At 41.9% G+C, this 27835-nt stretch overlaps 1 protein-coding gene across 1 annotated transcript; it reads left to right on the forward strand.

The window, feature by feature from the left end:
• Window positions 1-515: 515 nt before the first annotated feature.
• SMU1 (SMU1 DNA replication regulator and spliceosomal factor) lies at window positions 516-27177 on the forward strand. The gene is made up of 12 exons (XM_047754963.1): window positions 516-641; window positions 5182-5392; window positions 6730-6882; window positions 8951-9061; window positions 13052-13180; window positions 15399-15518; window positions 16776-16892; window positions 17538-17665; window positions 18825-18951; window positions 22499-22666; window positions 24508-24660; window positions 26644-27177. The coding sequence occupies exons 1-12, from the start codon at window positions 616-618 to the stop codon at window positions 26740-26742; spliced, it is 1542 nt and encodes a 513-aa protein (XP_047610919.1). The 5' UTR covers window positions 516-615; the 3' UTR covers window positions 26743-27177.
• Window positions 27178-27835: the final 658 nt, after the last annotated feature.

Genomic DNA, 27835 nt, shown 5'->3' on the forward strand with positions numbered 1-27835 from the left:
AACTTAATGAACTCTTCTACAAATGTTGCTAACTGGGCCACTGGTTTCCAATGTCTTAATCTCCCAGAGATGTAGTGTAAATCCAACTCTTTTTTTATTGGCTACACTCACGGCGTATGGAAGTTCCGGAACCAGGGACTGATTCCGAGCCGAAGCTGTGACATGCCACAGCTGCAGCAATGCCGGATCCTCTAACCTATGCTCTGGGCTAGTTTTGAACCCATGCCTCCTCAGCAACCTGAACTGCAGCAGTCAGGTTCTCAACCCACTGCGCCACAGCGGGAACTCCCAATCCAACTATACCTTTAAATCTAGTCAACTAATTAAAAAGTAAACCAAAAAAGAAAAATTTTAAAACCAGTCCTTTAGGCATAACTTCCCCTCCAAGAAAAAGAAAGAATTCTATAGGAGCCGGTGCCTATGTTCCGACTCGCGACAGGCACTTGAAGCTCCGCCCCTCACGTACTCCACGCCCCTCTTCCGTACAGACAGCGACCAGAGCCTGCGTCTGACGTTAAGCGGAAGTGACGTATAGGGGCCGCCGGAGGTGTCGTTGGTGCGTAGCGCGGCTGGGCCTTAGAGTGGAGTGAGGCCTGCGCTCAGGAAGCTAGAGCTATGTCGATCGAAATCGAGTCCTCAGAGTGAGTCCTGCAGTGGGAATGTTACCGAAGTGGCCGGGGCCGAGAGGCAGAGGGTTGCGGGGGTGGGAGTGGGAGGTGGTGGAAGCTGCTCGGGGGAGGCGTCCGAGAGGCTGGGGAGCGGAGGGGCATTTCCTTTCCTATAAAGAAGCTTTTGGGATCTGGCTACCTTGGAGGTGGACCTACAGAGAGGTAGCAGATGAGAAGCTCAAAGCCCTGTGGAAGGTGGCGCGGGGCTGGGGGAAGGAGACTCCTGGAAAACCTGAATTCTAGCCCTCGCCAACTTCTGATATACGTTGTAACTGAGCAAATTAGCCATCCTATTTGGATTCCGGTCTATCAGCACAAGGGGGCTGGGCTCGACGCTATCCATCTCTTCCCGTCCCCATCGAAGACCGTGGTGGTTTCCTCCCCTGTGCGTGCACCGCCCTTTGCTTTCTTCTGCACAGCTTTTGGTATCGTCACCGTTTTTCTGACCATCCTACTAGCCTGTATAGCTCCTAGGGACTCGTTTGCATTATAGTCCCAATTCCCAGCCCATCGTAAAGGCTCAATAATTGCCTTTAGAATGAATGAACGACTATTTTATCAGATTCTGTCTGGCGCTGAATTTTATTCAGCGTGTGAGCTCTGTGTAGTCACAAAGGAGGGACAGAATTTGGAGATTGGGCAAGGAGAATGATAGATTTGGGAGAGAGGGGGACTAACGAATGATTGAAGAAAGTCTTCAGTAAACTTCTCCAGGACTCCATCCTCCACCTTGTTCTTGCCAACACTTAGTAGTTAAGTCAGCAGACAACATTTGTGTCCTGAGTGTAAAGGAGAGGACTTGTCCTGAAGATCTGCCATAGGAGGAAGGGAGGTTTATTCATTTAGCAAATACTGAGATCTACTGTGTATATTTGTTCTAGCCCCTGGGACTGTAGTAGTGAACGAAACAGACAATAACCCTTGCTCTTAGGGAAAGTACATTGTGATGGGGAAGGCAGACAGCAGACAAAATCAGTAAGTAAGACAGGCTTAGCAGATGGCTGTAAGTGTTGTGGAGAAAAATAAAGCAAAGATGGACAGTGAAGACAGTTATGGCAGGAGTTGGAAAGGATTCCACCCTTTGGGGCCTGAATAAAATCGGGCACTGACCATCCTCCCAGCCTTGGGCTGCAGCATGTTTTTGTGATCAGTAATTGCTGCTATTTACTAAGTATTCTCTATGCTAGTTACACTATAAGTGTTGTAGTCAATCCCTTTGATCAACCCTACAGGGTAGGTATTTTTCTTAACAGATGAGGAAACAGGCAAAGAGATGTTAATTGACTTGTCTGCAAGTCACAGTTAGTGAAAGAACTCTGATTGAAATCCCAGCCTATCTCCAAAGCTTTCAGCTCTTTGTGTATTACATTGTGTTTGAAGGAAGTGAATTTGATTTTGGTTATATCAAATTTGAGTTCTTTGCAAGGATGGAGTCTCATATTAGGAGTGTAAGTGGAAGTGTCCTATGGAAGCCAGGGATTGAATCTGAGCCACAGCAGTGGCAACCCCAAATCCTTAGGCCATCAAGGAACTCCTGCAGGAACTGTTTTTAAGAGGGTATTTGGGGAGTTCCCGCTGTGGCACAACAGGATTGACATTGTCTCTGCAGCACCAGGACACAGGTTCAGTCTCCGTCACAGTGGGTTAAAGGATCCCATTGCCATAGGTCACAGCTGCAGCTCCAATCTGATCCCTGATCTACAAACTCCATATGGCTCAGGGCCGCCAAAAATGATAAAAAAAAAAAAAGGCTTTTTGCTTTCCTGTCTGGGATCAATACTACCTGCCACACTGCCAGTTTGAATCTTTTTTTTTCATTTATCTCTGTTACTTGGTCACATCCTCACGTAAAATGGACATAAGAGTAATGCCATCTTTATAGGTTTTTGTTTTGTTTTTTGCCTTTTGTGCTTTTAGGGCCCCAACAGCAGCAGCATTTGGAGGTTCCCAGGCTAGGGGTCTAATTGGAGCTACAGCTGCCAGCCTACACCACAGCCACAGCAACGCCGGATCCTTAACCCACTGAGCGAGGCCAGGGATCGAACCTGCAACCTCCCGGATTCGTTTCCACTGTGCCACGACGGGAACTCTGGGTTTGTTTGTTTGTTTGTTTTTTTAAAGGCAGTACCTGTGACATATGGACATTCCTGGGCCAGGGATTGAATCCGAGCTGCAGCTGTGGCAACGCTGGATCCTTTAACCCACTGCACCAGGCCAGTGCTGCAGAAACAACCTGAGCTGCTGCAGTTGGATTCTTTTTTTTTTTTTTTTTTTCCTTTTTAGGGCCGAACCTGAGGCATATGGAAGTTCCCATGCTAGGGTCAAATTGGAGCTGTAGCCACCAGCCTACACCACAGCCACAGCCATGCTGGATCTGAGCCAAGTCTGTGACCTACACCATAGTCACAGCAACGCCAAATCTCCCATCCACTGATTGAGGCCAGAGATCTAACCCGCATCCTCATGAATACTAGTTGGGTTCGTTTCCTCTGAGCCATGCTGGGAACTCCTGCAGTTGGATTCTTAATCCACTGCACCACAGCAGGAACTCCCTCATAGGGTTGTTTTGAGGGTAAATGAATCCAAAATGCTTAGAATAGTCCCTGGTATATAGTAAACACATAATAAACATCAGTTGTTACTTTTTGATTATTGTTTCTCTCCTGGGAAAGAGAATTGATTAAATTACGATCTGAAACCCCTTCCAGTCAGGACAGTGTGACCCCCCTATACAAGTGCTGTCAAATAGAAATACAGTATGAGCCACGTAGGAGCTTTTAAGGCAAAAGAAAAACAGTGTATCATAGCATTGTGCAGTGAACTTTTACTGTCTATGTGAACAAATTCAGCACCAGACTCCTTAATAGTAAGCCCAAGATCAAGGTTTAACTATATATATTTAACTATAAATGGCCTGTAAGTTTTCTGTCACATGCTGAAAATTGTTGCTTGTTCTCTCAGTATTTGGAAGTTGTTGGGTCCTCTTGGGAAACTGAATCCACAGTGTTTTTATTTCACTTATCTTGAAAATTTCTTTCTTTGTGTGTGTGTGCTTTTTAGGACCAAAATCAGACTAGGAACCATGAGGTTGCAGGTTCGATCCCTGACCTTGATTAGTGGATTAAGGATCTGATGTTGCCTTGAGCTGTGGTGTAGGCCAGCACCTGTAGTTCTGATTTGACCCCTGGCCTGGGAACCTCCATGTGCTGCAAGTGCAGCCATGAAAAGCAAAAAAAAGGACTAGTCATCCAATCATTTAGAGTATTTTGTGTCAATGAATAGGTTAGGTGTAAAATATTTTACTAAGGTGTCTAACACTGTAATCATATGAATTAATAAGAAAATTCAGGAGTTCCCTTCGTGACTCATCAGTTAACAAACCTGACTAGAATTCATGAGGATGCGGGTTTGATTCCTGGTCTCGATCATGGAGCGGCATTGCTGTGTACTCTGGTGTAAGTCACAGACATGGCTCAGATCTGGCAACAGCTGTAGCTCCAATTTGAACCCCAGCCTGGGAACTTCCATGCCCCAGGTGTGGCCCTAAAAAACGAAAGAAAGAAAGAAAGAAATTTGACATAATGAAAAGATCCCTGGCCTTGAAAATAAGAGAATCTCCTTGGTACTGACTTCCTTTCTAGCTGACTGTGAGACATTGGGCAAATTATTCCCTTTTCCGAACCCTAGTTCTTATATTTCTGAGTTGGAGGTAGGATTGGATGATCCCCAAGGTCTCTTGTAACTTAGATTCTGTGATTTTTTTGGGGGGAAAGTTTTACTCACATGATAAAGAAGTGGAAGGCAGAGCCTCCTTTCCTGCCTGCTTGCATTTCTCACAAGCTTTTTATCTTTTTTTTTTGTCTTTTTATAGCCACACTCACGGCATATGGAGGTTCCCAGGCTAAGGGTCCAATTGCAGCTGCAGCTGCCAGCCTGTGCCACAGCCACAGGAACTTGGGACTTGAGCCACATCTGCGAAGGCCAGATCTTTACCCCACTGAGCGAGGCCAGGGATTGAACCTGCATCACCATGGTCACTAGTCAGATTCGTTTCTGCTGAGCTATGGCAGGAACTCCGCAAGCGTCTTATCTTTTTTTTCTTTTTTGTCTTTTTAGGGCTGCACCCGCAGCATATGGAGGTTCCCAGGCTAGGGGTTCAATTGGAGCTGTAGCTGCTAGCCTATGCCAGAGCCACAGCAACTCCGTATCCGAGCCATGTCTGCGACCTGCACCATAGCTCACAGCAACGCCGGATCCTTAACCCACTGAGTGAGGCCAGGGATCGAACCTCATGGTTCTCAGTTGGATTTGCTCACCACTGAGCCATGACTGGAACTCCCCATAAGTGTCTTATCTTAATAAATCTATTTCTTGCCTAAAAAAAGAAAAGAAAGGGAAAATAGGTAGTGAAGGGAGCATGTTTTGAGGAGAAATAAACTGTGGTGGGCTTTATTTTGTGGCCTCTTTAGTGAGTCAGGATCCCTGAGCTGAATGACTTGCTTTCTTCTTTCAGTGTGATCCGTCTTATCATGCAGTACCTAAAGGAGAACAGTTTACACCGGGCCTTAGCCACCTTACAGGAAGAGACTACTGTGTCTCTGAATACCGTGGACAGCATTGAGAGTTTTGTGGCTGACATAAATAGCGGCCATTGGGATACTGTTTTACAGGCTATACAGTCTCTGAAATTGCCAGACAAAACCCTCATTGACCTCTATGAACAGGTAAGAGTAGAGGTGATGATGCTGATCCCTGTCGGTTGATTTGTTGTGGGCTCCCTGGCTGGAAAGCATCTGTGAGCTTTCCGTCCAGCATTATAGAGCTATAACAGCCCTTAAAATTATACTGTCAAAGCTTGAGTGCTGCTCTATATTTTTATCTCTCTTCTTGGAAAAGCCAAGATTTCTCCAAACTGAAATGATTTCTTAAGTGACCGTTAAATGAACTATTCTAGTATCAACCGTGCTGACACCAACTAGTGTACTGCAATTTAGTTCTGACACTAACTACCCAGTTAGTGTAGACCCCGCAAGTTAAGGGCTCAGTCTTCCACAAGATTGTCTTTACTTTAGATACCAGCCACACATTGGGATCTTGGGCCATCCACATTTCTGACCAACTGGCTACAAATTGGAGGGTCCCTATGACTCTCTCACAATCTGTAATTCACCAGAATGACAACTCAGGAAGTCAGTGTACTGTTGATGCAGTTTTATTATCAAGGGGACAGATCAGGACCATCTAAATGAAGAGACATGTAGGGTGAGGTTTGTGAGGATATTGAACCAGAGTGTCCACTCCCTTTTCCCTATGGGATCAGGGATTGCCTCTCATCTGGCACATCAAAGTATGCACCAACCAGGAAGCTCCACTGAGATTTTGGGGGGCTTTCACTCAGTCTCCCGTACCTCAGCCCTCTCCAGCTGGCTCGAAGCATCAACCCTGCAATCACTTGGTTGGTTTTTCTGGTAACCAGCCCCTATCCTGAGCCATCTCCTTAGCACTAAGGTGTGATGCAGCTCATGAATAACAGATTCCTGTCACTGGGGAAATTCCAAGGTTTTTAGAAGCTCTGTGCTGGGAAACCGAGATATAGATCATAAAATTATTTATTATACAACCCAACAGAATGGACTTTCTGGAAATTAGAATGTAGTGTAGTTTGAAGGAAAAATAGGGAAGTGGGTTTGTTTCTTTTCAGTCCACTGGAGTTTAATAATTCCCAAAAGAAAATTTTGGTAACTGGAGAAAGGTTTCTCTGCAGCTTCTGGAGATGTTCCCATGTTTAGTTTACTTTAGCATCTGTATGTTCAATGAGAGTCCTGTGGAAAGAGGAGATTGGTAGATTAAAAATGAAGGATAGACGTTAAAGGACTGAAGTTAGTACTTTGTAATTACTTGAGTTGTCTACCTGAAACTGCTTGTGAAAAGGAGAAGGGACGTTTCCTGATTTTTGATTTGGAAATCACTTTGGCAGGCTGTATCTGTGTCAGAAGCTGTGCTGAAAAAGAAATGTTACAAGAGAATGTGTTGAAACAGCCATTTTCTTTGAATTATCCAGGTTGTTTTAGAATTGATAGAGCTCCGTGAATTGGGTGCTGCTAGATCTCTTCTGAGACAGACCGACCCAATGATCATGTTGAAACAGACACAGCCAGAGCGGTATATTCATCTGGAAAACCTCTTGGCCAGGTCTTATTTTGATCCTCGAGAGGTATGACTGTGGTAATGAAATGAAACCGTTGTTAACTTTGAAAACATTTAGTACTGTGGGTTTTTTTTTTTCTTTTTCCTTTTTTGGCTCCCCCATGGCATATGGAGTTCCTGGGCCAGGGATCATACCTGAGCTACAATTGTGACCTATGCCACAACTGTGGCAATGCTGGATCCTTAACACGCTATGTTAAGGCTGGAAATCAGACCTGTATCCTGGAGCTGCAGCAGTACCACCGATCCCACCACTGATTGCATTGCACCCCAGCAGGAACTCCAGTGTAATCTTTTTAAAATCATTTTATTGGATACTTTTTGTGATTTTTTTTTTTATTAATGATTTTTATTTTTTCCATTATGGTTGATTACTTTTTGTGATTTTGATTGAATTTTTGAAAATGGTACTTTTCTGTTGATTTACATTGGTTGGAATTTGCATATATTAGAGAGAATCATCTTGTTCAGTTCTCTCAGTATTTGAGGGCCTTCCCTCCCACATAGCCCATTTTATAGGATTGTGTGTTGATTAGTAAGGATGCAGAAAGTTTCTTCTGGTGTCATTTCCACATTAGCTCCAGTACTTAACTGGCACTGAAGCCCTGCCTTACTGCTGGTATGTGCACTTTGAATTTTTGTCCCTTACCCCTGACAATTGCAGTTTCCTTCCAGTTTTTTTAGTTCTTAAAAGCTTGTGTTTTGGATTCTTGGTTGATTATGCTTACTGTTAGAGCATGGTGGTTGATATTCTTTTATTTTCGTAAAACCATAACTAACTAACTAACTATATATAGAGAGTTTCATTCTCACCCAACCTTTTACCAGAAGCTTGTCTAAACAGGAGGAAGAAGAGTTTACTACGCACTGGATAATGGGAAGTTACGGTAAACTCAGAAACCATGAGGATAAAGGGAGGAGTTTAGATTTCCAGGACAGGATTTAAATTAGAGGTGATGAATAACTTCTGGGCTGAGTGTCATTTGACTGAAAGAAATTACTAAAGAATATAAAAGGGGAGTTCCCGTCGTGGCGCAGTGGTTAATGAATCTGACTAGGAACCATGAGGTGGCGGGTTCGATCCCTGCCCTTGCTCAGAGGGTTAAGGATCCGGCGTTGCCGTGAGCTGTGGTGTAGGTTGCAGACGCGGCTTGAATCCCATGTTGCTGTGGCTCTGGCATAGGCTGGTGGCTACAGCTCTGATTGGACCGCTAGCCTGGGAACCTCCACATGCCGCAGGAGCGGCCCAAGAAATGGCAAAAAGACAAAAAAAAAAAAGAATATAAAAGAATCCTTGGCTGTACAGATTTTTCAAAAACTGGAAAAACAACTCTGGCTTTGATGTAGTTTACTTGGACTCTTTTCAGAAATAACAGTGTGGGTTGGCTGACCTCAGTTCTATCTCAGCTCATCTTTTTTTTTTTTTTTTTTTAAATTACTTTTTAGAGCAGCATGTGCAGCATATGGGAGTTCCTAGGCTTGCGGTCCAATAGAAGCTGTAGCTGCCAACCTGTGCCACAGGCATAGCAATGCAGGATTCAGGCCACATCTGTGACCTACAGCACAGCTCATGGCAACACCAGGACCTTAACCCACTGAGCAAGGCTGGGGATTGAACCCATGTCCTCATAGATACTAGTTGGGTTCATTATTGCTGAGCTCATATTTCTGAAATGCCTGTGGATAGTATTGAGAAGTTTTTAAGAAACTGACTGATTTAATTAATTCTTTGTTTAACTGGGTAGTTTTCTTTTATGTTTTCCTTTTTTGTTTGTTTTTTGTTTTTTTCTTTTTCATTTGTACTTGTTGCTTGTGGAAGTTCCCAGGCCAGGGATTAAATCCGAGCCGTAGCTGTGACCTACCGTGGATCTTTAACCCGCTACCCTGGGCCATTGATTGAACTTGTACCACCGCAGAGACAATGCTGGATCCTTGACCTACTGTGCCACAGTGGGAACTACCTCTGTTTTCCTTTTTGAATGTTTCTGCTTAATTATTGTCACTTCTTAAAAAATAAGCACATTCGCATCTTTTGCCATTTCTTGGAAATGATGCTATTCCCCCTCCTTTTTCAGGCATACCCTGATGGAAGTAGCAAAGAGAAAAGAAGAGCAGCAATTGCCCAGGCCTTAGCTGGGGAAGTCAGCGTGGTACCTCCATCTCGTCTCATGGCATTGCTGGGTCAGGTAATTAAAATCTGTAAAACTGAGGTTACTCTGAACTCCTGGTAGTGTTTTCTATACATAGACTGTATGTATGGGCTAAAGAAATCAGATATCCTAAGAATTGGGAACTACCTATGGAGCTGCTTATACCAGCAGTCATGTATCCCACCCTCATCTTTCCTGGGGATGGCAGTATAGATTAGTGGTTAAGGGCATACATACATTTTAGAGATAGAATTAGGGTAACCATGGAAGTTAATCATCCTGTCTGGTCTACTACTTTGAGGGTACTTTTGATCATCATGCCAGAATACTGTTTGAAACAAACACTGTCTGAAACAAGTTGGAGCAAATGTTTACCATAGTTAGAATCTGAGCTCTCTCACTTACAGTTATGTGGTCTTGGGCACATTACCTAACTTTTCTGATCCCATTTACTCATCTTGGTGTTGGAGTAAGGATTAAATGAGATAAAATGCACTTAAAGCAACTATATATTGCCTGGCACCTTATAAATACTCAGTAAATTGGAACTGTTGGTGGGGTTTCTTTTTTTTTTTTAGTAGTAGTAGCATTACTAGCATTATTACTACTAGTAGTATTACTAGCATTACTAGTAGTACTACTAGCATAGCAGCAGCAGCATTACTAGCATTGTAATACTACTACTAGTAGTATTACTAGCATTTGTTAAAGCTACCTAGAGTAATAAATGTTTTATAAATAGCATAGGGCACAAGTGATTAATGGAGATACAGATAGACTCTGTGCACTAAATCTGCCTTTTGAAAAGGGCCAAAAAGCTATTCATTACAGGCTTGCAGAGATTCTAAAATTCAAAATTAAGCTGCTTTTTTCTTTTCTTTTTTTCTTTTTTTTTTTTTTTTGCCTTTTAGGGCTGTACCCGTGGCATATGGAGGTTCCCAGGCTAGGGATCAAATTGGAGCTGTAGCCACTGGCCTACGCCACAGCCATAGCAACGCAAGATCCTTAACCCACTGAGCGAGGCCAGGGATTGAACCTATGTCCTCATGGATGCTAGTTGGGTTCGTTAACCACTGAGCCACAAGAGGAGCTCCTTAATTTACTTTTTATCAAAGTAAAAGATGTGTATAATTTAGTAGTACTTCAAGGCTTTCAGTGAAAAAATAGTCCTATCTGCCCTTCTCCACCTTCTTACTTTGCTGCACTCATTTTTAATTCTCTTGGCATTTATCTCATAGCTGAATATCATGCTTTTAATATCATTTTGTGATTTAAAAAAATTTTTTTTCAGACAGTAGCTACTGGAAGATGATTTATCTCATACCTACTCACTACAACATGCACACATTCTTCCTCTAGATTTTCCGTATATTTATATCTTTAACATTTGGTTAAATCAGTTCAGTGTTTACATTATCATCTTTACATAAATATTGCTTATAGCCAAAGAATTGCTGGTGTTAAAAGCCACCTGAGGTTGGAGACCACTATTCAGAAATACTTACTGGGAAACAACAAGGAAATAGGACGGGGAATACTACTGTATAGCACAGGGAATGATATTTCCTATCTTATAATAAACTATGAACAGAATTGGAAAAAAATATGTGTGTGTGTATGTATATATATGTTTTTTTCAAGTTTTGAAAGTTTTTTCTCCCAGCATTGTCCCTATTTTCTTTGCGTTCCTTTCTTCCACCTGTTTGTTTTGGTGCCCATGTTTAGAAACTTTCCTCAGATCCCTGGCTGTTGGTTCATATTTAAGAGTAAAACTCTGAAAAGCTGGAAACTATGTGGGGGTAGGATGGGAGGAGGAGTTTGGGAAGTGATAGGATTGTTTGGGTGAAGATCCTTGTGTGTCCGAATCTGTGGATATATTCTCTTGGACTGGTCAGCTTTTCCAGAGACTAGTCTACTAGTTTCCTGCCAGGGAGAGGTATGACCTGGGTCCTAGGAGCCAGAGGCTGGAAGATACAGGTGGGGTGGAAGGTAGAGAAATCTCGTTGTTCAGCATACCAGCTGGTTGTTCAGCATACCAGCTTGCTCTGAATCCTTCTGCTTTCATGTAACTTCTTACCTGCACCCTGCCCCTCAGCTCTGCCTTGTTTTCCCAAGCCCATGATCTCAACTTTTCCACAAAATGGGCCACCCAGCTTCTCTAGAGGCTGATGCCCAGGCTCGGGAGAGGTCATAGGTGCTGACTGTGCTCTATATAGATTGTATCATATCCTCGTGCCTTGCCTCGTCCTTGAGGGGTGTGTGGTACCTTCAATTCCTAAGCCTTTTTAGGAATTTGTGGGGGTGGTTAGGCTTGCTGCTTGTGGCCTCCTCACCTTATGCAGTTAGGTTTTATTTTCTTAATTATTGCCACTTTAGTGGAGTTTATAAAGAGTGGAAATAAACTCTTGTGTTCTACCATAGTAATTGGTTAGGTATGAGGAATGAATGAGGCTTTTGTTCTTGGTTGCCCTTTTATTTATTTACTGGCTTTTTTGGTGGGGTGGTGGGGGAAGGGGGCTGCGCCTGCAGCATATGGAAGTTCCCAGGCTAGGGGTTGAATTGGAGCTGCAGCTGCTGGCCTACGCCACAGCCACAGCAGTGTAGGATCCAAGCTGCATCTGCGGCCAGCAATGCTGGATCCTTAACCCACTGAGCAAGACCAGGGATTGAACCCTCATCCTCATGAATACTAATTGGGTTCATAACCTACTGAGCCACAGTGGGAACTCCTTGGTTGCCCTTTTAGAATTCTGACTGCAGTGACTTGGTAGAGAATATAAAAAGAAGGGTAGGTTTGTTAGGATGGGATTAGAGGTTGTGGATGAGGCATGCAGTCAGTTTTGGATGTACTAATTTTGAAGTTCCTATGGGAGCTTCCAGTATAGGTAATAGAAGATGGAGATGTCCAGTATAGGTACTGGGATTTGTGAATCTGAACCTCAACCTTGAGGTTTTGGCTAGGGCTATTATAGATTCAGAAATTGCAGTGGTAGGAGAAGCCACAGATGTAAATAAGATTACCTAGGAGAAGCAAATAGAATTAGAAAAGTAAAAAAGTGAGAAGGAAGCCATAGGGAATATTTAAAGTCAACAGGGTGAAGCGAGAAAGGAACAACCAGATAAAAAGGGAAGCCAAGAAGAATAGGGTTAGAAAACTAAGAGAGGATTTTCAAGAAGACCAGTGGGGAGTTCCCATTGTGGCTTAGTGGAAACCAACCCGACCAGTATCCATGAGGACTTGGGTTTGATCTCTGGCCTCACTCAGTGGGTTAAGGATCCGGTGTTGCCGTGAGCTGTGGTGTAGGTCACAGATGCGGCTGGGATCCTGCATTGCTGTGGCTGTGGTGTAGGCCGGCAGCTATAGCTCCAATTAGACCTCAAGCCTGGAAACTTCCACATGCTATGTGGCCCTAAAAAAAAAAGACAACAAGTGGTTATTATGATTGAGAGCAACCAAGAGCATGGAGGAGAGTAGGGTCAGAAAGGAGTCATTGGGATATCTGAGATGCACTTCCAATGGAAGGATGGGAACAGAAGCTCCACTGTAGCAAGTTAGGGGTGAGTTATCTGAAATGCTAACAGTAGATGTGTTTAGATGTTGGATTTCTGTTTTTCAAATTTTGTTTATAGTAAGAGTCACACTTGGCATTCCCTCATGGCTTAGCAGGTTAAGGATCCAGCATTGTCATTGCTGTGGCTCTGGTTACAGCTGTGGTGCAGGTTTGATCCTGGGCTAGGTAACTTCTCCATGCCGTGAGTGCAGCCAAAAAAAGAATCACCCCTATAAGAAAATAAGTGTAGAAATATGGACCTGTTGGCTCTCAGAGTCCCCTTCCACCCTGAGATCAACCTGTGTTCCTAGGACACAGAATATCTCAGATTATGTTGTGTTGAATGGCCAAAGATGGTTGGGTCTGGATGACTCACACTTTCCTGTGAACCTCATCCTTTTGGACTTCAGCTGAACAGTCAGAACCAGATCTTAAAAGCATTCAAGTGGATTACTATATATTTCTTTCCTCATAGGCACTGAAGTGGCAGCAGCACCAGGGATTGCTCCCTCCTGGCATGACCATAGATTTGTTCCGAGGCAAAGCAGCTGTCAAAGATGTGGAAGAAGAAAAGTTTCCTACACAGCTGAGCAGGCATATTAAGGTAGGATCCTTGGACACTCAGTCAGTCAGTAATCATTTGATGGAGACTCAACATATGCTCGCTTGGCCAGGCCCTATACCAGGAGCTTGAGTTGGGGAGCAGAACTCATTCTCTAGCTCTGACAACATTCAGGGTTGCTGCTAATGACCACTGAGGTACCCCAGCGGCCCAGCAGTGGGACACCTTGGATGAATAACCACATGGACATACTTTGGGCATCTGGCTGATTATCTGCCCTTTGGACTTCCTCCCAGGGATGGTGCATGTGACAGAATGCTTACCCTCTTTGTTAAGCCTCAGACTAAGAACTGTGTGTACTTTCTATACATTTGTCCTGTTCAACATGAGTGCTTTTGCCTGCTGCGTGTTAAGCAGAGTATCAGGCGTGTATTGTAGAGTGGGCTTGAGTGGTATTTGAGGAAAATAATTTTATCATCTTAATGGCTGGTTCTTGGGTTTTGTTTGTTTGTTTGTTTTTCTTCCCTGCGACTTTTTTAGGAAAAAACACAAGTAATTGTTGCAATTCCCAGAATTACAACCATATTTGCTACCCCAGCGTTTCCCGTATATTAAAGTTTCTCTCTGGGTTTGTGCTCTGAATTTATAAGATTTAAAAATATTTCTTATTCTTCAAATCTTTGGCTTAATGTTTTGGATTTGTCTCTTCTGGATATATGTTCTGACTTGCATAGGAAGATATTTTTGAGCAGCACTTTTATATACTGTGGTTAAAGCCTTGAGACAAATAGAAATCCGTGATAATTATGCTGCTAGACTAAGTTTTCTGTTATAAACACTTCCTTTTTTGATAATTAAAAATGAAACTCAGAGATTTTCTCTGTTTTCTTGTGTTTAATATTCCTAGTTTTCATCTATTATTGGAAGTATCATTGCTGATAAATGCTCAGGGTACATTTCCCAGGCAAAACGGTCTATCAGCTCTAATTAGTTCCCCTAGAGTTAGTCAGCCAGACATTATCACTTGATAAGATGAAGATCATAAAAAGAAATGATGAAGGAGTTCCCATCATGGCTTAGCGGTGACGAATCAAACTACTATCCATGAGGGTGCGTGTTCGATCCCTGGCCTGCTCAGTGGGTTAAGGATTTGGTGTTGCTGTGGTATAGGCTGGCAGCTCCAGCTCCGATTTGACCCCTAGCCTGGGAACTTCCAGATGCCACACCTACAGCACTAAAAAGCAAAAGAAAGAAGAAAAAAAAAAAAGATGGAAAATTTGTTTACCAAATAGTGTAAGAAAATCCCTATTTATTTTTAAAAAGTGAATCCCCCCAGGTGCAAAAAACAGGGACATATGCCATATTAAGTTGAGATGAAAGTCATGCTAACAGTGGCTGATTCTGGTTAAAAACTTATTCTTGGAATTCTCGTTGTGGCTTAGCAGAAACAAATCTGAGTGGTAACCTGGAGGATGCAGGTTTGATCCCCGGCCTCACTCAGTGGGTTAAGGATCTCGCATTGCCATGAGCTGTGGTGCAGGTCACAGACATAGCTCGGATCTGGCATTGCTATGACTGTGGCATAGGCTGGCGGCTACAACTCTGATTGGACCCCTAGCCTGGGAACTTCCATGTGCTGTGCACGATTGGCTCTAAAAAGACAAAACAGACAAACAAAACTTATTGTTTGAGTTAGGATTATTTGTTCTAAGTCCCTTGCTAAAGTGATTTTTTTGATTTTCATTGGAAATATTAACTTCATTTTTAAAAAATCAAAGGAGTTCCCATTGTGGCGCAGCAGAAACAATCCGACTAGGAACCATGAGGTCGTGGGTTCTATCCTTGGCCTCGCTTAGTGGGTTAAGGATCCAGCATTGCCATGAGCTGTGGTGTAGGTTGCAGTTGTGGCTCAGATCTGGCATTGCTGTGGCTCTGGCATAGGCCAGCAGCCACAGCTCCGTTTAGACCCCTAGCCTGGAACCTCCATGTGCTGCAGATGCGGCCCTAAAAAGACAAAAGACCAAAAATTAAAAAAATAAAAACCAAACTAATTTCAATAGAAATGCTAGGCATTAAACTGATTGAAGAAAACATATCTGCCATCTCCCTGTCTCTGTGTACAGAAATACCCCTTCAAAACTGCATAATATAGGCTAGCTATGGCTTTATGCTAGGGCAGAGCTCTCAAAAGTTTAAAATGGGAATTGTTTTAAGATCACTAGATAAAAATATATCTGTTTCATTGTTTCGTTTGAAACAGTTTGGTCAGAAATCACATGTGGAGTGTGCTCGATTTTCTCCAGATGGTCAGTATCTGGTCACTGGGTCTGTTGATGGATTTATTGAAGTATGGAACTTTACAACTGGAAAAATCAGGAAGGTAAAGTATTTTAAGTATATAACTTTTCTAATGGGAGAATTATCTATTCTTGTTTTTAATTATCTGCTTTTTTTACACTTAAAATTTATTTTTTGAATGGGTAATATGTGTATCTGATAAAACATTTTTATAAAATAGAAGTTATTCATTTAAGAGTTTTGTTCCCACCTGTTATCAAGCCATTTAATTTCCTTTCTTGGTTCAGCCAGGGTTACCAGTTTCTTAAGTAATGTTTCTACAATATTCTAGGTATATGTAAAGCAATTGCTTATTGTTTCCAATTTAATCTTATTGTAGCACTAATTGTGTTTCTCATGATTGACGTTGAATTTTTTTTATATGTGGAAAGCCATCAGTATTTCCTACTATGTGAAGTCTTTTTATCCTTTGTCATTTCTCTTTTGGATTGCTTCTTACTGATTTGTAGGAGCTCTTCATAGTTTGAGGAAGTCAGCCTTTGTAACATGTATTGCAAATATTTTTCAATTTTGACTTTTGTCTTTTGACTTAGCATATGATTTTGCTTAGCAGTTTTTTGTGTTGTTTATCCATCTTTTCTCCTACAATTTCTTCTAGTACTTTTATGTTTCTTTTTATGTTTAATTTTAGATCTGTCTGGATTTGTTCAGGATAATAAAGTTGATGTAGATCCAACTTAACTTTTTCCCAGATAGCTGCTTGTTGACTAACCATGGATTCGAAAAGTAATCTTTATTATAAAGTACTAAATTCCACTCCCTGGGTAGTGGATTTATGCTTGAGTTTCACTTCCTACTTTATTTCTTTATAGACTTCCTGTAAAGCAGTCTCACTTTATAATTAGAAAAAATGAAGATGCTTTAATATGAACAATAATGGATGATAAAAAAAATAACAGATTAGTCAATACATGGTTTTAGGAAAGTTAGCTGGCAGTAAGGAAAAAACAGTTTCTTGCATCATACCCATAAAATAAATAAATTTAGATTTATTAAAGATGCACAATATGAAACTTTAGGGGAATTTTGCTTAGAAAGGATGAGTAAGTAAAAGATATAGGCTATTATGTTTGTATTTTTTTGCAGTATTTATTTGAATTGTGTAAAGAAGTTACTCCCAGCATTATCAGTTGTTCTTTAGGACAGTGTACATGATACTACTATTTGCCTGGGAGATTTAGACTTGGCACAATCCAGTATCCTGAGTTTGTAGCAACCTGGGGTAACTGGCATTTTTGTGTAATTTTGATAACTAACTGCTTATCCTTGTTTCCTTTAGGATCTTAAGTACCAGGCCCAGGATAACTTTATGATGATGGATGATGCTGTCCTCTGCATGTGCTTCAGCAGAGATACAGAAATGTTAGCAACTGGTGCCCAAGATGGAAAAATCAAGGTGTGAATTAGTGGCAGGAATTCTTGTATGTAGACATTTTGAGAGTTCTCTAATTAGTTAGTGTCCTGCATATGTTTTTCAGCTTAATGAAAGCTACTCATTATTGAGCATCAGCTTCATGCCAGTCACTTTACATTTTCTTTTTTAATCCCAATAATAATTCTGCCTATGGAAGGCCCTAATTGCTTTAAGGTCAATGATTGGTAAGTGATAAATCTAGGACTTCAGTCCAGATCTGCTCATGCTCTTTCTCCTGTGCCACCATGGCTCACTTTATATGATGTGTTGTGCTTTGGGATTTTTAGGGGGTGTGATGGTCTGTAGGTGATTAGCAGCTGATTAGCTGTGGTTTGTATTTAATTGCTAGTAAAATGCCCTGCACTAGATAAAATACAGAAATGGTCTCTGCTAAATGAACTTAGAGTCTAAATTTTTGTTTTAATAATTTAAAAGGAAAGAGGTTTATGCTTCAAAGGATTCGTTATCATTGTACTGTGTGAACCAGACATAACATATTCAGCTATTACCATGCATTTTTAGTGCTGTTTTTAGTGCATTAGTGAGCATTGCATCTTGTTTGGCTCTGCAGGTTAGAGTGGAACACTCTTTTACAAATTTTTATTATTATTCTTTTTTTTTATAAAGGTATGGAAGATTCAGAGTGGACAGTGTTTAAGGAGATTTGAAAGGGCACACAGTAAAGGTGTCACATGTCTAAGCTTTTCTAAGGATAGCAGTCAGATCCTTAGTGCTTCTTTTGACCAGACAATTAGGTAAGTAAGAATCCCCAAACTGGCCTCACTTGGGGCTGATATGATAAAGCCTCAGAAAGAGGTACTATTGATTCCTTATGTTTTCAAAGGATGCTTATATGGAGAGTGAGTGTACATGAGAGCTCATTTTTCCAAAGTACAGCTGACACAGTGCTATTGTTTTGTCCATTTGGGTCTTTACCCAGATGAGAGATTAGAAAGGGATTATAACAGTGTTTCATGTTTTTCGAAGTGTGGTCTGTGGGCCCACCAGCATCAGGGTTGCCTTAGAGAACGTGACAAATACAGACTCCTGGGACCCAGCTGAGACCTAGAAGTCTGTTGCTAAACAGAATCTTGTGGTATTATTGCCATATTTTCTTTCAGTCTCTGGGCAAAGTGGTTTTTTAAAATATGCTTTTTTTTTGGGGGGGGGGCCGCACCTAAGGCATGTGGAAGGAAGTTCCTGGGCCAGGGATTGAACGTGCACCATAGTGGTGACCCAGGCCACTGTAGCCGGATCCTTAACCCACTCCATACCACAAGGAAACTCCTGTGCCAGGCTTTTGATTATTTGACATACTGAAAATAATACTACATACATAATTGTATGGCCCTCTTTCTTCACTTAATATAATAGCATTGAGGAGTTCCCTTGTGGCATAGTGGGTTAAGGATCTGGCATTGTCACTACAGTGGCTCAGGTCACTGCTGTGGCGTGGGTTTGATCCCCAGCCTGGGAATTTCCATATGCCATTGGATGTGGCCAAAAACAGACAAAATTATAGCATGCACTTCTATAATTCAATTAAAATTCTTTCAGGGAGTTCCCGTCGTGGCGCAGTGGTTAACGAATCTGACTAGGAACCATGAGGTTGCGAGTTCGGTCCCTGCCCTTGCTCAGTGGGTTAACAATCCAGCGTTGCCATGAGCTGTGGTGTAGGTTGCAGACGCGGCTCAGATCCTGCGTTGCTGTAGCTCTGGCGTAGGCCGGTGGCTACAGCTCCGATTAGACCCCTAGCCTGGGAACCTCCACATGCCGCGGAAGCGGCCCAAAGAAATAGCAAAAGGACAAAAAAAAAATAAATAAATAAATAAAATAAAATTCTTTCAACACTTGGTCCCAATCATAACATATGAAATGTTAATTGTTCTTTTCATTTGCTTTTATTTGTGATAGAATTCATGGTTTAAAATCTGGAAAAACCCTGAAGGAGTTTCGTGGCCATTCCTCCTTTGTTAACGAAGCAACGTTTACACAGGATGGGCACTATATTATTAGTGCATCTTCTGATGGCACTGTAAAGGTTAAGTATTTGCAACTGGTTTATTTTGGGGTATCTATTCCATTTTTGCCCTTTGAGGAGTTTTCGGTGGTCATAATGGTTGTAATTGTGGTGAGTAAAACTCTTTATTAAGTATTTTAGCCAAGAGTCTGTAACAGTAATAATAGTCTGTGGGTGATTCCTATTGGCCTAGGGACCTCAAATCTCAAACCTACAAAGTCAAACCTACAGGTGCTGTCATGTGTATGAAAAGAGGAAAGGTGTGGAGTTCTAAACTTAAATCAGCTCACATTTACAGTGGTTAAATTCTGTCTTGCCGTAAGCATGGTCAGCCCACAACAGTCAAATTCATGAAGGGCTCAGTGGTTGAATAAATTCTGTTTTATTGCAAAGGCACCCCCCCCGCTGCCTTTTGGGCCTTTCCAGCAGCGTTTATTGAGGAGCAAGAGGAGTGTAGAGTAGAGCTAAGTCCTTTCTCAGATGCTTAATTTGTTGCCTTCAGCTCTCAGCTAAAAGTTAGGGATCTTCAGTACCTTAAAAGTTTTATTTTTTCAAGAGAGGGCCACATTTTCTGGAAAAGATGGGAAATCCAAATAGAAAATCACTGGAAATTTTGGAGACATTCCATTTACATTCTGGACCTGCTTTTAAATTGCCTTGTGCGGAGTTCCTGTTGTGGCTCAGCGGAAACGAATCTAACTAGTATCCTGAGGTCTAGTTCGATCCCTGGCCTTGCTCAGTGGGTTAAGGATCCAGTGTTGCTGTGAGCTGTGGTGTAGGTCACAGACATGGCTTAGATCTGGCATTGCTGTGACTGTGGTATAGGCCAGCGGTGGCAGCTCTGATTGGACCCCTAACCTGGGAGCCTCTGTATGCTGAGGATGTGGCCCTAAAAAAAAAGACCAAAAAAAAAAACCACACAAAAAAACACTGCTTTATGCAAGTAAGTGTTCTTTTGCTGAAGATTTAAATATTCTAATACAAATTCCCTAACAGTCAGAACACCTTCTGAGATGGCTTGTTCTGGCTTGGGAATTGAACCAGAAGACTGAAGCTAGGGGATATATTCTTCCTCAGGATAGACCAGAAAATACACAGAGCTCTTAGTGCTTCAGTAATGGAACTTGCCCTCTTGTGCTGTGTATGTGGGCCTCGCAACCTTAAAATGCCACTGGGGTTGTGGCTTTTGTAGGTATCTTTGTTTTGTGGTCTTTCCCTTTTAGTTCTACAAAGAGTAGGATAAAGCAGCTCACTGACTTTTAAAAAATTTTTTTATTATAGTTGATTAACAATGTTCTGAAAGTCCTTTTTTTTTTTTTTTTTTTTTTTTTAAAGAGCCATACCCGTGGCATATGGAGGTTCCCAGGCTGAGGGTCAGATAGGAACTAAAGCTGCTGACCTACACCACAGCCACAGCAACAACAGACCTGAGCCATATCTTTGACCCATATCACAGCTCATGGCAATGCTAGATCCTTAACCCACTGAGCGGGGCCAGGGATCAAACCTGCGTCCTCATGGATACTAGTTGGATTTGTTTCTGCTGCTCCACAGTGGGAACTCCTGCCATGTTCTAAAAACTCTTGATCTCTGAAATGTTCCTTTCTCTCCTAGACAGATGGGCTTTGGAGGGGAGATTGGGGCAGATAATACAGTATTTAAGAAAATAAGCACTGGGACAACTGATGGGGCCACTATTTCTTCCTACATGTAGCTGCTTATTCAACATCTCTTTTCTGTTAGGATCCATTGCAGGAACAGAAGAAACACTGCATAGTCTATGCCTTTGGGGTTTTTATACCTCATTAAGTGAGTGGTGTCCAGACAATAGTTGATCTCTCCCTTCTCTAAGCACATCTCACTTTTTTTTTTCTCTTCATCTTTTTAGAGCTGCACCCGAGGCATATGGAGGTTCCCAGGCTAGACGTCGAATCAGAGCTACAGCTGCCGGCCTACACCACAGTCACAGCAATGCAGGATCCAAGCCACGTATGAGACCTACACCACAGCTCACGGCAGCACTGTATCCTTAACCCACTGAGCAAGGCTGGGGATCGAACCTGAGTCCTCATGGATGCTAGCTGGATTTGTTAACCAGTGAGCCACGATGGGAACTCCCACATCTTACATTTTCATAACTGTGATGTTTATTTGTGCCCTTCAGTTCATAATAGCTTGAAGGGCAAGATGAAAAGCATTAGGGTAGAGAACTGTTAGTACAAGAGATCTTGGACTGGGAGGGCAAATACAGTTGGCCAAGAGTAGCTTCCACTTCATGGATCCTAGTGTATGTGTGTTTAACATTGTGGCTTCCATTCAGTTAAGTCTCAGTATAAGCTGAGAGTCATTCGTGGAGCTTTTAAAAAATGCACAAAACTACATCTCACCTGAGGATCTACCAAATCTGAATCTTAGCATAGGGCCCTGAGCATGTAAATCTAAAAAACCATTTGATTTTGGTTCCAGGTAAGGGTAGCTTTTGATTGTTTATGACAGTAGCAGTGTTGACACATAGCTAATTTTAAAGTACATAAGCTTGTCAGCCAAGGAAAATTTTGTAGGAAAAGATCATAGATTTTAAAAGGGTTTTATTATTTAGCTCTGACTTACATTGTTTATACCAGTTAATCAGCATATAGGAGAGTCCCGCAGGATTTGGAAGTTCCTGGGCCAGGGATCAAACCTGCACCACATCCTACTGTATAGCACAGGGAACTATATCCAGTCTCTTGTGATAGAACATAATGGAAGGTAATATGAGAAAAAGTGTGTGTGTGTGTGTGTGTGTGTGTGTGTGTATGACTGGGTCACTTTGCTGTATAGCAGAAATTGACAAAACATTGTAAATAAACTATAATTGACTTTGTTTTTTTGTTTGTTTTTGCTTTTTAGGGCCACACCCACAGCATATGGAAGTTCCCAGGCTAGGGGTTGAATTGAAGCTGTAGCTGCTGGCCTATGCCAGGGCACAGCAACACCAGATCTGGGCTGTGTCTGCAACCTGTACTGAGCCACTCTGGAAACTCCAACTTTGTTTTTTTGTTGTTTGTTTTTTTTTAGGGCCACACCAGAGGCATATGGAGGTTCCCAGGCTAGGAGCCAAATTGGAGCTGTAGTCACTGGCCTATACCACAGCCACAGAAACTCTAGACCTGAGCCTTGTCTGTGACCTACACCACAGCTCATGGCAATACTAGATCCTTAACCCACTGAGTGAGGCCAGGGATTGAACCTGCGTCCTCATGGATAGTCAGATTCGTTTCTGCTGAGCCATGAAGGCAACTCCATAATTAAAAAAAATTTAAAAAACAGCCGACTAAACAAAACCACCTCAGCAGTGACCTGAGCCACAGCAGAGCAGTGACAATGCTGGATTCTTAACCACTAAGCCACCAGGGAGCTCCAGAGGAGTTCTTATGTGTATGATAGTGCTAGGTATTTGGACTTAAAGAAGCTTTTTCTCTTGAGTCAATTTTTTTCTTTTTTAGTAACTTAATTTTCAGCCCTGAAACTTTAGAGATTGTTAACCTCCCCCAAAATATTTATGCCTTGAACTTTTGTATTGTAGATCTGGAACATGAAAACCACAGAATGTTCCAATACCTTTAAATCCTTGGGCAGCACTGCAGGGACCGACATCACTGTTAACAGCGTGATCCTTCTTCCTAAAAACCCAGAACACTTTGTGGTTTGCAACAGATCTAACACAGTGGTCATCATGAACATGCAGGGACAGGTGAGTGCTCAGAAAATGCCTTTGCTCAGGTCCTCTGGGCGGTTCCCAAATCAGCATGTCTTGGTCCTGGCACTTCTAAGTAACCGAATATGGGTTTACCCTTTTACAAACCGTACATACTGTATTTGTTTATAAGACGTGGTTAAGTTCTGTGTCTACAAAATATCTCTTTGGCATCTCAGAAATTATCTCCTTTCCCCAGGGTATTTGTGTAGTGTGATCTTTCTTTTGCATCCTTTGGATAAATAACACTGATCTGTCTTTAAGCCTATTTGAGAAGCTCACTGAAGATTTTAAGATAAAACAGTCTGTGCGTGAGTGAGGGAGATGGATTACCATCTTGGGACATCTCCTAGCTTCCTATGGTCTAAGGTGGAACTCCAGTAGGAAAAGAGTGATAGTGTTTTCATGATGTATATTTGTAATCAGGACACCTGCTGGTTCCCAAGAAACATTACTTTTGTAGCACGAGGGACATTAGGATCATCGAGCTTGAGGTCTCAAGCCCTGGGGATGTGTTGTGATGCTACTGAAATGTTGGCCTGAGCACTTGGGGATCATGCTGAGCTTGGAGAACACCAAGGGGCTGGTATATGGAACGCTCTTGCTTGAGACCTTATAAATGATAAATTGGTGTCCTAGAACTTGTGGTTGAGATGGCTGGTCTGCAGTATCTGTTGGGACAGTGCCTAATACCATGACTGCCCACTTCCTAGTTTTCTGTTTGATTTTTTAAAAACGTAAATCTGAAAAAGAATGCATATGTGTATATGTATAACTGAATCACTTTGCTTTACAGCTGAAACTAACACAATGTTATAAAGCAACTATATTCCAATTTAAAAAGAACCTTTGAAAACATTTCTTTAGATTTACAAAAAAGTTGCAAAAACAGGTTGGAGAGTTCCTATACACCCTTTCCCTGTATCCTCCAAGGATAACATCTTACATAACCACTGTACAGTTATCCAAACCAGGAAATTTAAATCAACTCTACTTCAATTTAAAAGTAAATAAAGACTACCCCCCCCCGGAAATTGACATCAGTACAATATATTAATATTAAATACAAACCTTATTTAGATTTTTACCAGTTTTTACATGCTTTCATTTTTGAGGCGGGGCATGAATAGTTCTGTGAAATTTCGTCTCATATGATTTGTGTAACCACCACCACAATTAAGAAATGGAACTGTTTCATCACCCCCAAAGAAACTCCCTTGTGCTATACTTTTATAGTTAAACCCTTCCCGTGCAGCCCCAGCCTCTGGCAACCACTAATCTGTTTTCCATTATTTTTTCATTTTGAAAATACTAAGTAAATGGGATCATGCAATATGTAATCTTTTTAACCTTTTGAGATTGATTTCTCTTCACTTGATTTATGATGATTTTAATGGTATTTAAAATAGAGCAGGGTCTTGGAGACAAGGGTTCCATCATGAATGGGGAGGGCATCTGTCTCATTCTTTTAGAGGAAACTGGGGAGTGTGGGTCTACAGAGCATGGACAGCCAGTGGAATATTGATTTAGGAAATTGTAGTAATGAATTTGCTTCAAGTTAAAATGGCTCAATAGACTAAAGAGCAGGATTGGTGACTTGGGACATGCCAATTGTAAATTTCTCTTTGTCGCTAACTTTAGATAGCTTATCCTTTGAATATTTCAGAGGCAGGAGCATTTAGCACATGGTAAGTGGGATTGGTAACCTAATTATAAATGACAGTAAACCAAAGTACAAAGTAATAAAAAGATACCCATTTAAACTGCTGCAGTAGAATCCAGATGTCTTATTTTCACCTTGGGCTGTGTGTTTCACCTTGGGCTGTGTTATGATCTAGATTGTCAGAAGCTTCAGCTCTGGTAAGAGAGAAGGAGGTGACTTTGTTTGCTGTGCCCTCTCTCCCCGTGGTGAATGGATCTACTGTGTAGGGGAGGACTTTGTGCTCTACTGTTTCAGCACAGTCACTGGCAAACTGGAGAGAACTTTGACAGTAAGTATTACTGACTTAAGGCCATCTATAGAAATTATATTCATGCTTGTATCTTTCTGAACTCTGAAGTAAACCTTTTCTAGACTGCTATTAGTGTGAACCTTGATATAAAAAATGTAAGACTGGGAGTTCCCGTCGTGGCGCAGTGGTTAACAAATCCGACTAGGAACCATGAGGTTGTGGGTTCGGTCCCTGCCCTTGCTCAGTGGGTTAACGATCCGGCGTTGCCGTGAGCTGTGGTGTAGATTGCAGACGCGGCTTGGATCCTGCATTGCTGTGGCTCTGGCATAGGCTGGCAGCTGCAGCTCCGATTGGACCCCTAGCCTGGGAATCTCCATATGCCGCGGCAGCGGCCCAAGAAATAGCAAAAAAAAAAAAAAAAACAAAAAAACACAAAAAACAAAACAAAACAAAAAAAGCAAAAACAAAAAATGTAAGACTGGGAGTTCCTGTCATGGCTGAGTGGTTAACGAATCCGACTAGGAACCATGAGTTTGCGGGTTTGATCCCTGGCCTTGCTCAGTGGGTTAAGGATCCAGTGTTGCCATGAGCTGTGATGTACATTGCAGATGTGGCTCGGATCCTGTGTTGCTGTGGCTCTGGTGTAGGCCAGCGGCTACAGCTCCAATTCAACCCCTATGCCGCGGGAGTGGCCCAAGAAATGGCAAAAAAAGTAAGACTGTTATCACTAAATAAAACAAAGGGCCCATAAGTAGTTGCATTGAATTACCTCTTATTATCAGGAAGTCATCCTTTAGTTGAGCCCTCAGCTTCAGCTTCAGGTGGATAGGATGGGTGTACATAAAGCAGAGAACGAAGGGAAACATGCCTGTCTGGCCAGCTGGATTAGTCAGACCTTCCCTTGAGTGGTTGGGGGGTGGCAGATATTGCTGGTCTTCTCCATGTCTTTCAAAGGCAGGTTACTTGTATATTATCCTATCAAACTGATTATGATGTTTTTAAGCAACTGTGTTTTGGTTTTTTTGTTTGTTTTTTGCCATATTCGTGGCATATGGAAATTCCTGTAACCAGAGCCACAGCAGTGACAATGCTGGACCCTCAACTTGCTGAGCTACAGGGAATTCCAGCAGCTCTGTGTCTTAAAGAGTTAGTACAAGGAGTAATGAATGCGATCTGCTATAACAAATAATCTTCAAATCTTAGTGGCCTGAGTTTATTTCTTATGTCACAATGTGATATAAGTTGCATTGTCTTACGTCTTTGTGCCATTTGGAATGTGGCCTCTAAGATCCTAGGAGAAAAGATAGCTGGGGGGTATACTGGATGTTTTAAAGACCTACATCTGGAGATGGTTTATATTACATTGTTCCTCATTCTTTTTTTTTTGGTTAGAATTCAGTCACATGTCCACAGCCCAGATGCAAGGGGCGAAGGGGATGGGGTAGGGAAAATGTAGTTGTCTGGGGTCCAGGCAGAAGAAGTGGTCTGGTGAATGTATGAAAAATTATACACATTTCTCTGTTAGAGAATAATCTCTTGTCTCAAATTGTTATTGAGTGACCTTTTGGTACACCTGCTCTGTGAAGCCTCTAGTACAGATGAAAGATGTGAGCAAAGCAAGATGAGGTAGATAGAGTGTCCTCTAGCTAAGGGGCCTGGAAAATACTGAGTTCACTGAATTGAAGGAATTGCTTGGTCTCGGCCACTGTCTTGGCTTAGTATTTACAGAATGTTGATGAGGACCAGGATCAGCTGTAGTGCAGAAGTGATTCGGCACAAAGTGTTGTTCACACATTATGAAGAACAGTAGTACAGAAAATATGATCAGCGGCGTGATCGCCTCGTTTGAATTTTTGATTTGTGTGTATGTCTAGCCCTCTTTGAGGCTGCCTTAGGCTCGATTCCTTTGATGAAAAGTAGAAGCTTCACTCTTCTTTCCTCCCAGTGGCTCTGGAAGCTTCTTCAGAGTGATCTGTTGTAGACATATATACTCTAACCCTGTGCTTTACCTATTTATTCCAGGTTCATGAGAAGGATGTGATTGGGATCGCACATCACCCTCATCAGAACCTGATTGCTACATACAGTGAAGATGGACTCCTAAAACTCTGGAAACCCTAAATCAGATATTCTTTTCTTTTTAAATTAGCTTGAAAGCATGTACTTAATGAAGACATAGTCATGTGTTGCCTTTTTTTTTTTTTTTTTTAAGGCCAGCTTTTCTAAGCAGATTGGATTGAGAATAACAATTTTGCGAAAATTCATGTTTAAGTTGCAGTTACCCTTTTTAAAGTATATTTTTAGGGTATTCGCCTGTTTCTAACTGGGGCAGTCACTTAATATTTTCAAGAATCTTTTATCTAGAGCGTGAAATACTGATATTTCTAGGAAAACACTCTCATCCTTTGATTATTTGAAATGCTGATTAAAACCAGCCTCCTGTAGTAAAACTTGTAAATAAGGAACTAAGGAACTGTCGCCAATTAAGTAGCTGTTTACTGTTCCATCTTTTTTTTTTTTTTTTTAAGATGTTAATAAACTTTACACCTTTCTGGAGGCTTTGCTTTTAAATGTAAATACATGTTCGTCTAGTCAGCATATTTACTTAGAATCAAATGAAGAGGGTGGAACACGTTATTATCTCCGAATCTCAAGTATAGCAGGAAGTCAATTCCTGGGTAGAAGGACAGAGTGAATGTAAAAAGATCAGGATCTTATGTCACTGCGCTCACCCAGGCACTCATTCTTCTTAGCTGAGCACTCTCCATGTGTTTTGGCCAGCTCTAGGGAATGTTATGAATAGAACTAGCTCCAGGGTCCATTGTAAGAATTCACTTTTGCCGTATCCTATTTGTATGTGAAGGAGGGTTTTGGCATTGAAAATGTGCTGTTCTGAAGAAAAATTGGAAAAGGACCTGAGATTTAGCCAAGTCTTTTTTTGCTATGTGCATCATTGCCAGTTACCTAAAGAAAAAACATTTTTTTTTTTTCTTTTTTAGGGTTGCACCCAAGGCATATAGAAGTTCCCAGGCTAGGGGTCAAATTGGAGCTACAGCCACCGGCCTGTGCCACAGCCACAGCAATGCCAGATCCGAACTGCATCTGTGACCTGCACCACAGCTCATGGCAGTGCTGAATCCTCAACCCACTGAGTGAGGCCAGCCAGGGATTGAACCTGCATCCTTGTGGATCCTAGTCAGATTCATTTCCGCTG

This window comes from Phacochoerus africanus, chromosome 12, assembly GCF_016906955.1.
Source record: "Phacochoerus africanus isolate WHEZ1 chromosome 12, ROS_Pafr_v1, whole genome shotgun sequence".
Taxonomy (NCBI): Eukaryota; Metazoa; Chordata; class Mammalia; order Artiodactyla; family Suidae; genus Phacochoerus; species Phacochoerus africanus.

What these genes read in the sequence shown, in the direction of transcription:
- SMU1 (XM_047754963.1), top strand. Translation starts at nt 616, where the DNA reads ATGTCGATCGAAATCGAGTCCTCAGA. An exon ending in AGCTGAGCAGGCATATTAAG is followed by an intron (nt 13,181 to 15,398) that starts GTAGGATCCTTG and finishes CGTTTGAAACAG; the next exon opens with TTTGGTCAGAAATCACATGT. An exon ending in CCCAAGATGGAAAAATCAAG is followed by an intron (nt 16,893 to 17,537) that starts GTGTGAATTAGT and finishes TTTTTTATAAAG; the next exon opens with GTATGGAAGATTCAGAGTGG.